General features: G+C 34.0%; 1 protein-coding gene across 1 annotated transcript in view; it reads left to right on the top strand.

The window, feature by feature from the left end:
* Positions 1 to 228: 228 nt before the first annotated feature.
* LOC139484676 (heat shock 70 kDa protein 12A-like) overlaps positions 229 to 18250 on the top strand; it is a 50676-nt gene continuing 32654 nt past the window's right edge. The window contains exons 1-3 of the mRNA XM_071268536.1: positions 229 to 1051; positions 2793 to 2939; positions 9505 to 9811. Of these exons, the coding sequence (XP_071124637.1) occupies positions 243 to 1051; positions 2793 to 2939; positions 9505 to 9811 (1263 nt within the window). The 5' untranslated portion in view covers positions 229 to 242. The remainder of the gene's footprint in view (positions 1052 to 2792; positions 2940 to 9504; positions 9812 to 18250) is intronic.

Genomic DNA, 18250 nt, shown 5'->3' with positions numbered 1-18250 from the left:
GAGCGTGAAGCATTTATTTTTATTTTTGAATCAGTCAACATGGTATACATTCTTTGTATTTAATTTAAATTTCAATCATAAATTTTGTCATTTCATTATACTACACTATATAACTTCCCTGTTGTCGTTTCGTACCACATTATTTTAAAGTAGTACCCTTAAATAAATTGGAAATACAATAATTGTATACAAAAGTTATATCATGTGACAAACTTGACAACCTGGCAAGGTGATTTATTGTAATGGAGGCCCAAGTTGCGTCAAATGACTGTGATTTTTGTGATATCAATAAGAGAAAAGCGTCTTTTTATTGCGACGAATGCGAAAAGTTTTTATGCGTTGAATGTAAACGTAACATTCATGATAGGGTCCCGATTATTCAGGATCATATTGTAGTAGATATCAAGAAGACAGGGGGCAGTGTTATAAAACGAAAGCCTGTGTGTCTATCGCATAAGCAAACATTTCTTTATTATTGCAGTAAATGTGAATATCTCACCTGCAAAGAATGTATGACAAGTTCTCACAATGGACACACAACTGAGACAATTAAAAAGATTGTTGATGTTAACCGAGTAAGTGCAAATGAAACCCATGAAAAGTTGAAAGCGAAAGTTGAAATCGTACAGAGGACATTGGAAGCAATTAAAACAAAGCAAATGCACCAGATTACATCTGATGTTGACTCTTACGTTCATAAAGTCGAGAAAACTTGCCGGGAGATGTATGGAATAGTTGATAAAACAAAAAGAATACATATGACCACTGCTTCTGACTTCAAAACCATTGAGAAAGAAGATTTGGACAGGAAACGAGTTTTCTTTCAGCGTCAATATGATGAATCATCTGGAATATTATTGCAGATCGACAACCTCCTACAAGAAAAACACGACGTTACCTTTTTTACTGACTGGAAACGTCTTCAAACGGATGTACAGAATATGATTGAAATAGATCGAACCCTACAAAATCCAAGACGAATTGAAAGTTTTAACGAAGATGATTTTATGAAAGCAGTTATGGAAGAAATAGATAAGAGGTTGAAAAGGAGGTAAGTCATAACTTTGAAGGTATACTTTAAAATTTGACATCAAACGGTGCGAACGATGTAGTTGTCCGATTCGTAATAACACAGAGTAAAGTAATGATGAATTTCCCAAATAAATATCTTGAACGACATTCATGTAGTAGTATTTGAACATTTAATTTGTGAATGTAATCGTTTTCGTAAAAATTAACTTATTAGAAAATCAGGTTTAAAAGAGGGACGAAAGATACCAAAGGGACAGTTAACCTACTGGACTTTTTAAAACTAATACTTATTGGTTTCAAAATGTATTGTCATTGCTAGCCACAGGCTATTCAAAGTCGTGCCAACTACTTACAAAGACGGGGGAAAAAGTAGGCTTATACTAAATAGTTCCATGAAAAGGGTTTGGATGCTATCATTATTAAAACATATGTGCAGAAACATTACATGATCAATTTAAAAACACCATAGCACGACAACATTAAACATAATGCATCATGGATTTTCACCCATTGCCCTTTATGCTCAAGAATGTAAAATCTAAACCTTATATTGGTCTTCATCGTACTTATACCAATATAGTCCAGCTGGTCATATTATCACTGGGGACACAGGCATCGTAAACAAAGTACAATTTAGAGAGTGGTTCCAAAGGCTTTAAATATCAAAACTTATAGCCAAAAGTCGAAAGACGTTGCCAGAAAGTATGTAATGCTTGAACGACCCAATAAAACTACGATCATGCAATCACAAATGCACATACAATCTACGTGGTGCAACGAGAAAAAGGTTTTTAATACATTCAAACCCGAGGTTGTGTATGCGTAATCCTCTCCTCATAACACAAATGTTGTTTTGTCCACAAAAACAAGTTTTGAGCCTCTTAAAATTTTGTTTTAACAAGTAATATGTTCTTATATGAAAAATTTATCTAAAAACTCTGACTCATAGCAAAACTGCATTCAATAAAAACGTCTTCATCATTTTCGAAAATGAGGTTTTAAAATCGTCATTCTGTGATGATTTTCCACCAAAGATGATAGTTATTGAGTGAAAGAAAAACATCCTCAATAAGTCTCAAAGTGAGATTAAAAAACAGTTGTAATGTGCTCTATTTTGTTTGCCTTTGTGAAGGTTATGTGTGATTTATTTTGGATATAAGTACAACAACAAGTAGGCAAGTAATGGTGCATATCTGGTAAGCCTTTGAAAACTGACTGTCTGGTAATAAAAAAAAACTGAATAAAAAAGTCCAGCATTATGGTTGTAATGTATACCGAATCCACATCTTGTTTACCTAACTGTTTAAATATATCTCACCACAAAACTTCTTCAGGTCATCTACTGTAGATATAAGAGTCCTACATTTTTTTTTTGTAGTTGTAATCTCTCTCCTACCTTTTTATTTTTCACTCTTTTCTGTCAGCCTTTTTTTTTTAGTTCATCATGATTTTTTTTTTAAATCAATTGTCATCCGAATTTTTTTTCCAAAGTGTCTTCATATAATTCAATTGGCAGTTCCCTCAGCTTATTTCGATTTATGAATTTGAATGTCCCTTTGATATCTTTCGCCTCTCTCTTGGAATTCAAAATACAATGGGCGTTCGGACAGGTGTCAATTTTTAGATAGACAATGACATGTTGATAGCGAATAGATAAGTTGTTGCAGAGTTTTTTTTACTAAAACCCTAAAAAAATCTTTACCTATCCACTTATTGTCCAATGAATGTTCAACTGGTATAATATATGGTTCTTCTTTCAGTTTATTCAAAGAAAAAGACACTAAAATTGAATTACTAACAAATAAGGTAAAGGAGAAAGAAACATTAGCATATGAACTTCAAAAGGAAAACAGTGATTTAAACAAAGGATTAACACAGAAGCAAGCAGAAATAGAAAAAATATCACGGTGAGTCTAACATTTATAAAACTATTAACCTCATGTAATATGTTATACAAGTAAAAATTAAAATAACAAAAATAACGAACTCGAGGTATCGACAGATTTTACATCCTTGAGGATAAACGTATCGTCAACCATCTTGTGTATAGAAATATTGGATGCAATATGCTTGGTATGGAACGCGTAAAGCACATTAATAGGTAATCACAGTTTATCGGCGACAATGATAGATTATCGGTCGACCATTATAGATGTACGGCGTAAAGTATACTTTACGGTCGACCATCATAGATGGTCTAATTAATGTGACTCGCGCGCAGACAATGATAGTTACTTCTTTGATAATGCATTTACAGTCGACAAGGTGAATTGTTTCGACAATGATAGTTAATAAAGGCAACAGTAGTATACCGCTGTTCAAAACTCATAAATCCATGGACAAAAAACAAAATCGGGATAACAAACTAAAACCGAGGGAAACGCACTAAATATAAGAGGAGAACAACGACACAACACTAAAATGTAACACACATAAACAAAATCCCACGAGAATAATATATATAACATCAAAACCAAATACCCTCGACCAAGTGAATTAAAACACAAGTCGTAAATTCGATAATTTTAGATAAAACCGGAAATGCTAGCCAATTGTAAAATCGATTTTGATTGGCGATCAACTTTTTTCTTTGGAAGTTAATTCCTTGAAGTTAATTCCTTAAAGCAAAAGTTACCCTTTCTAAAACATGTTCAACAGGTGTTTTAAAAAATAAATTTCGGACTTCACATCCTTGTATTAACTATGATGGTAAAGAGCATCGGACTATTCGTGCAACAGAATGGACACAAGAGGAACATAGTTTCCAATTTTCAATCCACGAATATTGAAGCTTCTTATAAAATTTAAAAGTTCCACACATAAATAAAGTTTTGTTTTCTCTATCGTTTACAAAGTAAAATACCTTTTATTATCATATACATGTATATTTGTATTTTTTCTCTAAAAGGTTTGATTTTTACAGGTAAATGCATATTACAGGTGGCTAGATTATCACATGTTTACCTGTAATATTGCTAAGAGGTGTCAGAAGTTAAATTTCTATAACAACTGGCCCCAATAATCGTTGACATAACAGGGAAAAAGAAATACAAGTTTTTTTAAGAATGTTATAATCAATAAATTAATTCGTGACTGTTTAACAGTAAGAAACAAATTTTCAACATTCATAAACAAGAAATCTTTAAAGATTTATGCTCTATGGTTCTTTTTTTGTGTGTAATTATTTGGGTAACCGTTGTTCTTTTGTTCAGAAATCTATATATCATTTCGTATAATATTTTATGAAGTTAGTGTGTCTTAACACTGATTAGGACTCCTAAGTGCACTAAGGACTTATAATATGACACTCTTGACAATAAGGAGTACTATTACATGTAAAACAAATCATGTTATGTTAGAAATTGATATTTAATGCATAAACTCAAAATAATAAAATAAACAGAATAAAAAATAAATGAAGTATTTAACAATGTTAATCTTGTCGGTTTTTCTTTGATTATACCGAAAATCGATGAACCGCAAGACATGGGTCAAATTACATATCTGATTACTCTATTATCTTAAAAAAAATGAAAATTTTAAAGTTATTTGCATAAGAAAATATCTCAGACATTATATATGTTTAACATAGAAAATACTTTAAGATTCCGTGATTATTATTTTTAATAAGACATCTATAGATAAAAGCTTAAGTGTACCTTGGTGAATTCAATGTTGTGATGTCATAGCAGATCTTAGAATACAGAAAGTTGTTACTTATAACGATATTTTTATGAATTGACAAAACAAAAGTTGTCCCGGGTAACCGCCCTTCCCCCCTATATGATTTGGTATTGCCGAAGTGGGAGGCTAAAGTTTAAAAAAAAAAACGCGACCTAACAGACTACAGAACAGCAGACAGTGGATACAACATTTGATATGTTTTAAAGACGCCGTTGGACACAAAATGATTGCACTGGATAATTTCAACTACCACATGATGCCCTATGAATTAATTGACATACTTGAGCTCGTCTTAGGAATATATTCTCAGTGAACAAAAACGAATTCAGTAAATGTTTACTATAAAAACAGACACCAGACTTGCTGTCTTGAATACAATTGTGGCTTGTATTGTTTAATTCATTTTTAAATCAACATTTGATCGATTGTTGGTATTTGTTTTCTCATATTTACGGCTGTAATTTTTTTTCAGCTTTGCCAAATTAGTGGAGATAACTCAGATAAAGTATTTTTACAATTATAGAAATGACCTATTTTAATATGTAGCAAAAAAATGTTCGGTGACCATATTTTCTGTTTCTTATCGGCGAGCATGTTATAAGGCAGCAACCATTTGATTTTCGGAGGGGGGGGGGGGTGGGGGGTGCTATGGATTTTTTTGGGAAAAAAAGTTTGTTTCCAGGTTTTGGAAAGTATACTTTACGCCGTACATCTATAATGGTCGACCGATAATCTATCATTATCCCCGATAAATTGTGATTTTCTCATTTATGTGGTTCCCGCGTGCCATAGCTTGGTGATATTATATGAAATGACAATCGTGGTTGTAACTTCAAGAGTAATCAGATACTTGAAAGCGAATTATACTAAAACAAATCATTCTACGTTTTTCCTCGCCTGTGGATGTCATAAGTTTTAATAGTTTGTAGTTAGCTATGTTAACAACATAGCAACCAATCTGCAGAACTTCAAAAAACCTTGTCCCAAATTGTAGATGGAAACATAAAAGCTGTAGTCGTGTAAAAAGAAAAGTAAAAATATATATAGAACATAAATAGCACTAAAATATAACTTGTATTACTCATCTGTACTGTCATTAATCATCATTACTTTTATAACTCTCTATTACTGTCATTAATCACGATAAATGTCATTATTAGCTCACCTGGCCTAAAAGGCCAAGTGAGCTTTTCTCATCACTTGGCGTCCGGCGTCTGTCGTCGTCCGTGGTCGTCGTTAACTTTTACAAAAATCTTCTCCTCTGAAACTACTGGGCCAAATTAAACCAAACTTGGCCAAAATCATCATTGGGGTATCTAGTTGTGTCCGGTGACTCGGCCAACCATCCAAGATGACCGCCATGGCTAAAAATAGAACATAGGGGTAAAATGCAGTTTTTGGCTTATAACTCAAAAACCAAAGCATTTAGTGCAAATCTGACAGGAATAGAATTGTTAAACAGGTGAAGATCTATCTGCCCTGAAATTTTCAGATGAGTCGGATAACCCGTTGTTGGGTTGCTGCCCCTGAATTAGTAATTTTAAGGAAATTTTGCTGTTTTTGGTTATTATCTTGAATATTATTATAGATAGAGATAAACAGTAAACAGCAATAATGTTCAGCAAAGTAAGATTTACAAATAAGTCAACATGACTGAAATGGTCAGTTGACCCCTTTAGGAGTTATTGCCCTTTATAGTCAATTTTTAACCATTTTTCGTAAATCTTAGTAATATTTTACAAAAATATTCTCCTCTGAAACTACTGGGCCAAATTAATCCAAACTTGGCCACAATCATCTTTTGGGTTAGTAGTTTGAAAAATGGGTCCGGTGATTCGGCCATCCAACCTAGATGGCCGCCATGGCTAAAAATAGAACATGGGGTAAAATGCAGTTTTTGGCTTATAACTCAAAACCCAAAGCATTTAGAGCAAAGCTTACATGGGTAAAATTGTTTATCAGTTCAAGATCTATCTGCCCTGAAATTTTCTGATGAATCGGACAACCCGTTGTTGGGTTGCTGGCCCTAAATTAGTAATTTTAAGGAAATTTTGCTCTTTTTGGTTATTATCTTGAATATTATTATAGATAGAGATAAACTATAAACAGCAATAATGTTCAGCAAAGTAAGATTTACAAATAAGTCAAATGACTGAAATGGTCAGTTGACCCCTTTAGGAGTTATTGCCTTTTATAGTCAATTTTAAACCATTTTTCGTAAATCTTAGTAATCTTTTACAAAAATCTTCACCTCTGAAACTCCTTGGCCAAATTAATCCAAACTTGGCCACAATCATCTTTTGGGTTAGTTGTTTGAAAAATATGTCCGGTGACCCGGCCATCCAACCAAGATGGCCGCCATGGCTAAAAATAGAACATTGGGTAAAATGCAGTTTTTGGCTTATAACTCAAAACCCAAAGCATTTAGAGCAAATCTGACATGGGGTAAAATTGTTAATCAGGTCAACATTTATCTGCTCTGAAATTTTTAGATGAATCGGACAACCCGTTGTTGGGTTGATGACCCTAAATTGTTAGTTTTAAGGAAATTTTGCTGTTTTTGTTCATTATCTTGAATATTATTATTGATAGAGATAAACTGTAAACAACAATAATGTTCAGCAAAGTAATATTTACAAATAAGTCAACATGACCGAAATGATCAATTGACCCCCTTAGAAGTTATTGTTCTTTATAGTAAATTTTTAACAATTTTCATAAAATTTGTAAATTTTTACTAACACTTTCCACTGAAACTAATGGGCCAAGTTCATTATAGATAGAGATAATTTTAAGCAGCAAGAATGTTCAGTAAAGTAAGATGTACAAACACATCATCATCACCAAAACACAATTTTGTCATGAATCCATCTGCTTCCTTTAATATTCACATAGACCAAGGTGAGCGACACAGGCTCTTTAGAGCCTCTAGTTAATAACTGTCATTACTCACATTACTTGTGCTATATTGGGCTATAGTCTTTTTCTTTTTATTCTTGTCTGCCTATTTTGCTTGTATGCTCTGTCTAAAGAGTGTATATTCAGAAATTATTGCATGCATTTATTATTGCGATTTACGATTGCAGGAAAAATCAGCATCCAGATATATGTACATGTACAGTATCGATATGAGAATGCGAGTTCTTATCATTGTGATAATCTGTTCACACAGTCGAATTATTCGCATTAATAAAATCCCCGATCGCACTAATTTATGAATGTACAGTTTATGCCATTTTGTTTTTCGTTGGTGACATAGTTGTTTGTTTTTATAGTGAACAATGCAAGGTTATAATACAATGTTGACTGCTTCATTCCACTTTTTGTCTCGCTTGACAGAGTCAAAAAGCGAATTCCGGCGTCGGCCGCAACGTCAACAATGTATTGGTTTGTGATTAGGTCTAGTTTATAGTGAACCACTAGTGGTAAGTCAAAGATATTTGGTAAGCAGTTGTATAAGTATTTGCACATCTCATTACCATGGAGATTATTTGGCCCGCCCCCTTAGTTATGGTCTATTGACATTGAAACTTTGCTCAGTTTTCGTGTATTAGTTTATGATTAGGTCAGTTTATGGGAAACCACTAGTGGTAAGTTAATGATAATTGGTATATATGCAGTTGTATCAGCATTTGCATATCTCATTTCCATTGAGATTGTTTGCCCCTGCCCACTCAGTCATATGCATGGTCTATTTACTTTGATACTTTTGCTTAGTTTTCATGTATTAGTTTGTGATTAGGTCAGTTTATTGAGAACCACTCGCGATAGGTCAATGATATTTAGTATGTAGTTGTATATACATTGGCACATCTCATTATCATGAAAATTATTTGACCCCGCCCCCTTAGTTATGGTTTATTGACTTAATAGGGTTGTTTAAAGGAAACTACTTATGATAAGTCAACGATATTTGGTATGCAGTTGTATTAGCATTGGCACATCTCATTTCCAAGGATATTTTTAAGCCATGTGCCTTCAGTCATGGTTCATTGACTTTGAGTATGTGTAAAACTTACATGTTAAAGTGTTGCTTTAGTTTCAACATTTGCCTTTTCGAAATTACTATGATAACAGTTTATTGACATTTGTATCAGATTAGCTAGCTATTAAACCAGGTTTAGTCCACCATGTTCTACATAAGAAAATTCCTGTACCAAGTCAGAAATATGTCAGTTGTTTTTCTTTCGTTTGATGCGTTTGACCTTTTGATTTTGCTATCTGAAAATGAACTGTCCGTTTTGAATTTCCCTTATTGTTCAATGCTTTGTTATTTTACTGCCTGCATAATACAAATGATATACTCCGGAATTTAAAATAAATAACTCTAAGATAAGATTAATGATAAATATCAAGGAAAGAAACAAGCAAACAAAAAACACAATTAAAATGTCAATTGTTCTTGAACAATTGAGAGGTCTTTCCTATTCATTATGTAAAATATATGTTTGAATAAAACACACAAAAAACACTTAAAATAAGATCAAAAACAGATAATTCGGAATTTGGGACTGACCTTGACTTTTGACCTTATGGCCTTTGTCAAGGTCATTGGTCCACGCTGTCATAACAAAAGCACATGGGTCTAGGACTATTGGTTCATGAGTTAAATGAAATAAAAAAAATCATCAATCTGCATTGACTTACTAAAGTTTCTAGAATATAGAATATAGATACTATGATTCAGCTTAAAAGTAATAAAGGTTCCAGTATACAATGTTTCTTTGTATGTACTATTTTATTCCTAATCTTAACTTAATAAATTTGTGCTTGTTATATATCTGATAGACAGTGCTGGAGATCGTCAACGAGAAATGCTCGATATGGATATTGTGCAGCTATAGATATTGGTTCTTCATACTCAGGTTATGCATTTAGTGCTTATGATGGTTATACAAAGGAACCAACTAAGATAAACACAACTATCTGGTATGGATGTAATCTAAAAGCGCCAACAGCTGTTTTGCTGGATTCAAGTCAGGAATTTGTCGCATTTGGATATGATGCTGAGAATAAGTACTCTGAATTACTTGCTGATGAGGAACATGAAGATTATCATTATTTCCATAGTTTTAAGATGCTTCTTTATGAGAGGGTGAGTATAATGTTTTAAAATTTTAGGTTAATGAGCAGTCCTTTTTGACACTTTTCAAAGATACTTTTTTGATTTACCAAGTTTCATTCAATAAACAACAAAAATATCTTAAACTTAAAATAAAACAATTAGACTATCAAAAAATGTATGTACTGTAAAGTATAATTAAATTATTTTTATACGATCATTTTTTTTGCAGAATATAATGGTATCTTGTCGTTGTCGTCGTCGTCTGGGTCGTACGAAGACGCATTAGTTTTCGGACAATAACTTTAAATTTAGTGAATGGATCTCTATAAATTTAGTGAATGGATCTCTATAAATTTTTACCAAAAGGTTTAATACCAATAAGGAAGGTTGGAATTGATTTTGGGGGTTATGGTCCCAATAGTTTAGGAATTAGAAGCCCAAAATAAGCATGTTTGTAGTTTTCAAACAATAACTTGTGTTTATGTGTATGATTCTCTCTGAAATTATACCACAAAATTCCATACCATGAAGGGATGGTTAATTATGACTTTGGGGGTTATGGCTCAAAATGTTTTGGAATTGGGGCAACAAACAAAATGCGAAATTAGGGGCAAAAAAAGGAGAAAACTAGGTTTTCCGGACAATAACTTTAGATTTAGTAAATCGATATCTATAAAGGATCGTCAAATTATGAAACAAATACTAAACAAGTATTCGTTGGTTTTAGAGAGCAATACTCAAATACTTGCTCTAAAAAATATTAACAAAATGGAAGCAGAGTAACAAATATGCCTTTTAAAAAAACACCTTATTGGGTTATTTTCTACGGAGCCCCTTAATTGCCAAAGAGGAAATTTAAAATATTTAAACTCACAACCTTAAATCTTGTGCCCACAACTTTTAAACTTGTATACACAACTTTAAATCTTGTGACCACAATTTTTTTTAACTCGTGCGCACAATTTTTTTAATCTTGTGCACACAATTTTAAATCTTTCATGGTTTAATGACGCTAAGCGCACAAGTTGAAAAGTTGCGCGTCCAAATATTTTAAATTTCATCTTTTGCAATTAAGGGGCTCCGTTGTTTTCTAATGTACATTATATCCTCTACATTTTTTTTTATCCTGGACTAGTTTATAGTAAGCAGCAGATTCATATATCATAATAAATAGATCATTTAACTAAATGAGTTAACATGAAAATCAATTGTATGAAGAGAAGGAGACCATTGCCTTAGAAGAAACTGATTCGGTATTCTGTACTACCGAGAAATGCTCAAGTATTGGAGTAGTTCTTAATTAACATACTAATATCTACATATGTGTATTTAATAAATGATACAGTTTACTAGTTATCAAAGGTTCCAGGATTATAATTTAGTACGCCAGACGCGCGTTTCGTCTACATAAGAGTCGTCAGTGACGCTCAGATCAAAATAGTTATAAAAAAGCCAAACAAGTACCAAGTTCAAGAGTATCTGAGGACCAAAAAATTCCAAAAAGTTGTGCCAAATACGGCTAAGGTCATCTATTCCTGCTTTAAGAAAATCCTTATTTTAAAAAAGAAATCAAATTTTTGAAACAGGATATTAAATAAGAATATGACCATATAATTGATATTCATGTCAATACCGAAGTGCTGACTACTGGGCTGGTGATAACTTCGGGGACGAAACGTCCACCAGCAGTGGCATCTACCCAGTGGTATTAATAGTTTTCAAAGGTAATTAGTACCAGGAATATAATTTAGTTTGCCTGACGCGCGATATCATAGTGACAAGTGTATCTAAATTCATTTGCAATACCGGTAATAGGTTTTTTGAAAATGAAAATGTTTCCGATACCATTGACCAGAACTTACGGAAGTCGATTATTGCCTCCGCCTAACGCACTCGGTTTCATATTTACTATTTTACATACTAACTGGAATCTGCTTGTATTACGCTACACTCGAACAAAAAGAACACGTGTTATTGGACAAGAAGGACGCAACTGGAGAAGCTCTCGAGAATTTCACAGATTTTTCACAGACAGATATTTTATCTATCTTAGTGTATAGCACCCCTTACTTAAAATACATTCACCAAAGTTCTAGTACTTCTTTTTCCGCAGTTAAATTAATCCCACTTGAACATTATCCCATTTTTTAAAATTTTTCTGCCACTTCCCAGTAGCCGTGCTCCCGCCATTGGCCGCCATTGCGGTATTTTTTGTGTGTTTTGTTTTTTTGGAACTTTTAACAATCCAATTGTTGTATTATTGTATTAAACTATTGTGTAAATATTATAAACTAAACTCAATATAAATCAATTACTTAAATTTTTCTGCATATTTTTCTCATAATTTTGTTGTTTATGTCGTTGAGTAAGATTATCAAATTTGGCAACAAGAGTCTAGAACCACTTCGAGGCCGGAAAACACACAGACCCGTTATTTTAGCAGATAGCAAAGGCTCCAAACTTCAAGTTTGTACTCCTCTCACAGCAAAGCAACATAACTTTGTGATGTCAAAGAGGCAGAACTATACAACAATCCAAAGCCTGGCTTAAAGCAAACCTTGATACAGAGATTCAACTTATCGGTGACATTTGGCTCTTCGTCTGGATCGGTACTTGTATTCTTACCTCCATTGACAAAAAACACCAGATATATTTCGCTTTCCTCTTTCGACAACACAGAAATTATTCAGCAAATAACTCAAGGTTACAAAGAAATCATATATCTCTTGGCAAAAAATCCAAACTGTAGAGTAACTTTCCTAGAAAAACCATTATATTCTATCATCAACTGGAACACCAAGCAACACCACAAAGACCCATCTGTCTTCTCTGAACAAGAGCACAGCTTAGAACAACAAGTGATTGCACACAACAATACAAGGAAGTAAAAGCAATCAACACCTCTCTTCATTCACATTATCCAAACTTCAATAACGATCTATACAGAACCTCAAAATACAAATCTTCAAAGCATGAAGGCTCCAGAAAACAAAGATTTTTTAATATTGCTCTGTACTAGGACGGCATCCATCCAGATCCAGCACTACCAAAAGGCTGGCTGCGAAATTTCTGCAACAAATTGTCATTAACTGTTGGTCGTCGCAGTGATTCATATTCACACTCATAATCTACTTCTCTAGATTGCAATTTAATTGAACATTAAAATTTTCACTACTGTAGTTCAAAATTATACTTTTTTTGTGTGTCTCTCCGAGTTAGTTTAAATAACATATTTGTGATATTACAAACATTTGGGATATCTCCTATTGGTAAATTACTTTCTCTCTGTTATTAAGGAGTTAAATCTCTGATTATTTAAATAAGCATTTTAGGCATTTTATAAAAAAATAATTTCTGAGTTTGAATTAAATATATCTTGTTGAATACCACAATTATCTGCCATATCTCCTTTAAACACTTTTCAAATATTCTTTTTCAGTCTTGGATCAAAGTCCTGAGCTTAGTAACCAACATTTATGATTTTACATTTTAAATAAGGAGTTTTGTTTTTACCATTTAAACAACTCATAGACTGCTGACTCGGCTGAGTAAATACTCAGTATATTTGAAGCTTTTAGTATCTGTACTTGTATATTATCATATTTGCTTATTTTTATACTGTCCTGTTATTCAGGTTTCCCATTATTTCCACATTGTAATAACTTTTACTACTGTATTAGTATCACCTTTTTTAGAAATTGTATAACTCTTACTTTTTACATTAAGTCAGAACGCATTATTATTGACTAATTTTTCTTTTTATATTTCTTGTTTTCCTTTATATATATAACCACTACAACTTATAATTTTTATTTAGTTTTACCTATTTCGACAATTAGAGCTTATCAAGTTCATTCGTTTTCTGTTTTCTTTTCTTTCTCTTTTTTAACAAAAAAGAAAAGAAAAACTCATATGCATTTCCATCTTATCCTTACTTTTATTCCTTTAAACCAGAGTTAATTCAAATACTTAGATAGAGAAAATCTGTTATTTTTTTTCATCTATCGATTATATATTTTATGTTATCATAGTTTTACTGGTTAACTAGTATTTTATTCTGCTGACAACTGTTTATAGAAGCTAGACCAATTACAAGAGTGCTGTTGTTTTTTGTGTCTTTTTTTCAGTCGCTGTTCGCTTTCCATTGTGGTTGTGTAATATCTCCCCGAACTCGCTTACAGTTTAATTGGGTCAGTGTGGTTTTTCCGCGCTAAACCTAACCGATTTTATTATAAACATAAACCTCTGTCTTGGTCAGTGTGGTATTTCCGCGCTATACTGAAACAGGGGTTTCAAGTACCGTCCATCTAGGATTGGTAAGTGTGTTTTTTCCGCGCTAGACCGAACTAGTGGACATTCATATTTCATCTCACTTCCTCGGCTGAAATTCCTCTTCTGAATTGGTTGCACAACTTCAATTGAGAGTTTGTTACAGTGCTGAATTATTCTTGTTTTTACTCTCTGTTCTCGATGTAGTCACGGCAGCATGTTGCAAAAGGTGGAAACCAGAACGTCTAATAAATCTCAATCTACGGGGAAACCTACTTTCTAAAGAAATCTTAACTGTACATGTAAACAATAGAAACTACACGTTGAACAGGCCGTAGAAACCAAAACTTTAAGATGTAAACAGGAGCATTTACACTATGAAATGAAAGGGGGAAATTTTTTTGTCATTGACTTCAGCACTGGGGCCTATGAGCTTATTAAAGCAAAAATTCTGCAATTAATTAAATCTCAAGAGTTTAGCCGTAGTTTTGTAGTAGTCAAACAGCATGGAGTAAACTTTCCAACCTGAACATTGACTCTTGCTACAAAATTTTCAACCGCAAGGCAAACAATCAACCAGGCAACCTTCTCAAATTTACCATGGATCTTTATCATTCAAAACAAGATGACCGTTAATTTCGACAGGGTTGATATTTTCATCAACGACATCTTGAACAAAATTTATGCAGAAATTCAGAATCACTATACATAATTGAACATCTGCAACAAAACCATACACTCTCAATTAAGTATCATCAAAGATTCTTCATCTAACATCATACAGAAAGACCTTAAAAGAAAACAGCTGAAAGCATTAAAAACAACAGAAGACCAACTCTCTATTGTGGACCTGAATACTAGCAGACTACAACTAGCCGAAAAGGAGGATGGTGAAATATGCCCGAACTGTGAACAAGTTGTCCAGACGGAAGGGATCGCATGTGACTACTGCAATAACTGGTTCCACTACAAATGTGTTGGCCTACCAGAGGACCACACCAACTCCTGTCAACAACTAGAATATCATAGTGACCAATGTAATGACGATCTGCTCTATGTAAGAGCTAAATTTATTCCACAAACTGATGAAAACAATCAAGAGTCATTAATTAATACCTCCAGTCCTCTTACGAAGCACATGATCATACTAAGGACATAAGTATGGACTCTTAAACTCAGAAATCATCTCTGGAATCCCCCGCAGGTACTTCCTGTAATCCCTGTATTACAAGCTGCCACAATCAGTCAGTAAACAACTCAGGAAAAGAAGCTACCCTGGTAAAATCTGTTCTGACTCATACTTCTGATGACGCAATTACCTCAAATACTCTTGAAAGAAACCCTACTACAGAAAGGGGCAAATCAGCAAAGAGAAACAACTCACCTACTTCTAGGTCATCTAAAATGCAAAAAAAAAAAATCAAAGGTTAAGTCTTCTAATTCAGAGCATGCCCAAACACTGATAAGGCAGAGAACAAGAATTCTTGATTTAGAAAACGAAGTAAATCAACTCCGAACTGTTCTTCAGACTTTTAAAGATCACATTAAACACCAAAGAGACTCGGCTGAAAATATGGTCCTTCATATCAAAACTCCAACCACAGTTTTAGGAATGATGCTAATCCTCATTTCAATCCAAGGCATACGATACAAATTCTCCATAGTCACACCAGCACTTCGATAGCTATTACAGGCAAGAGATCCTGGAAACCAGACTGCGCATTTTGGAGAATCAAACTGCTCAAAATATGAGCATTAACACTGCTCTAACTACTCAGCTATCTCTTCAGAATAGATCTATGGGTCACTAGCATCCTCATTTACAGCACAATCTGCAACAATGGCATTATCCTTCTCAGCAACCAGTACCTCTCTTACATCAGTGGAACCCGCATCCAGCTTACAGCCAAACTCATTTCTCTAACCATCCAGGCTTTACGCAAATCAACCTCAATTTCCATTTCAGACCAACTCTCATCTAGCAACGGGAAACCCAGGTTTCCCTCATCAAACTTCGTTGCCACCATATTATACCTACTCATCGCATCAAGTACCGGAAATTCATGGGAACAGGGCACCTCCCATACCAACACCATTTATCCCTTGGCTACATATATACCACACTAAAGCATTTAGAACAGACCCAGGCTCTCAACAACAGGTTTCTCATCTTCAACAAAGCTCAGGTCGACACAACATCAATCACAATGTTTTCAACCAGAATTCGCCGAGACCTGCATCTAACCTACAGCCAAGAACGGCTAAAAACATACCACAGGCGGTATCAATGGAAACTAGCCAAATAGGACAAACAGGAGATACAAACAAAAGAACCAGCAATCCTTACAACCCTCTACAATCAAAAATTTAGGAAGAATGTCAAAGCCACAAAATATGACTCTCACTACTAGCTTTTCTTCAACTCCAGTTGACTCACAAATAGTCAACAATTTAGAGCTAGAAATACACAAAGAACATGTTGACCTCATTTCGGATCCTCCTCAGAGCAACCAATTTGTTACCACAGCTGAAACTCATCCTACTCCAATAGAAAATTCACAAATCTCTCAAGTGTCTAGCCATCAAACAACTCTCCAAATTGCTGCCACAGACAATTTTCGATTTCCAAATAAAACAAGGATCATCAAATCGAATTCCCCTTTTCGGAACTGCCTCCAGGAGAAACCTCCAGAACAAAAGGAAAGTCTGGAATTACTAGTAGAACCGAGAACATCAGACTAACTACATATAATATTGAAGGGATAAAATCCAATACATCCTTTATCCATTCGCTTCTCGACAACTCCCATATCATTTGTCTTTAACTCCAAGAACACTTCCCCTGGGACTGTCAGTCAAACTTCTTCAATAATCTGTTACCTGAATAGGAAAACCATGCCACATGTCATGACTCCAACGGACCACTAGATGAATTCAAACTTCCTAAAGGTCAAGCAGGAGTATATGTTCTCTGGCCAAACATTTGGAACAATCAGATTAAAAAAACTTCCAGACGGAAACGAAAGAATTGTCGCTATTTTATAAACCTCAAATGGAATATCTGCTTAATTAACACTTACATGCCAACTAGGGAACCTGATTCACAGTATGAATATGGAGACTGTTTGGATATAATCCACTCGATTATAGAGAAATATAAATCAACTCACCAAGTAATTGTATGTGGAGATCTAAATGGTACTCTTGCTACTAGTAGGAATAACAAACACGACCAGCTTTTGAAGCAATTTGTTCTGGAAATGAACCTATCTACTGTCGGAAACTATGGTGAACAAAACACATTCTTCCACCACTCAGGGCAATCTTCTTCTCAAATGAACTACTTACTGACCAACAACAAGGATATTTATTGTAATCATGAAATCTGGGAAAATACATCATCTAATGTCTCCTCGCATGTACGTACCTTTCTCAATGGTCAGCAATATTGCTGTCCCCCTGTTGAAATTTTTTCTAATGAAAATAAAAAAAACTGTTCAACGACTGAAATGAAACGAGATTGATGAACAACTGTACCGTGATATCATCTCAGAAAAACTAACTGACATAAGGGAAGACAAAACAACTTCAGAGAACATTAAAACTCTGGCAGCTATTCTGTCAAAAGCTTTGCATCTGGCAGTCCCAACAAAAATGACCAAGTTAAAAGGTCCAAAATGGAAAGCCTCACCGAAAGTCAGGAAACATCTCAAAACTTGCAAACAGCTCTGCTATAAATGGAAAGCTCTGGGCAAACAAGAAAATCATCAAAGCAAGCAAGATATCAGCCTTCAAAAAGAGAACTCATATGACAACGCATATCCGGAACTCTGCCAAATAAGACAGAAACTTTCAGTCAGAATATGCCATCAATTAACCAATACACAAAAAAGGAAGTAAAACAAGCAATTGAGTACTTAAACACAGGAAAATCAGCGGACGAACATGGCATCTGTGCAGAACATCTAAATTATGCTCAACATACTGTTGTACCAGTTCTGACAAAGATTTTCAATAACATCATGCAGGAAAGAAAAGTCCCAGTTGACTTCAAATCAGGAATCTTGACGCCAGTCTTAAAGAAGGAAAAAAATCCATCTCTGGTTAATAGTTACCGTGGCATCACCGTGACTCCAGTACTTTCTAAACTACACGAATTCTGCATTCTTGCCAAACTCTTTATCAACTCTGATACTGACT

Source organism: Mytilus edulis, chromosome 8 (genome assembly GCF_963676685.1).
Source record: "Mytilus edulis chromosome 8, xbMytEdul2.2, whole genome shotgun sequence".
Taxonomy (NCBI): domain Eukaryota; kingdom Metazoa; phylum Mollusca; class Bivalvia; order Mytilida; family Mytilidae; genus Mytilus; species Mytilus edulis.
The sequence above is the reverse complement of the archived record's forward strand: the minus strand, read 5'-3'. Positions and strand labels throughout refer to the sequence as shown.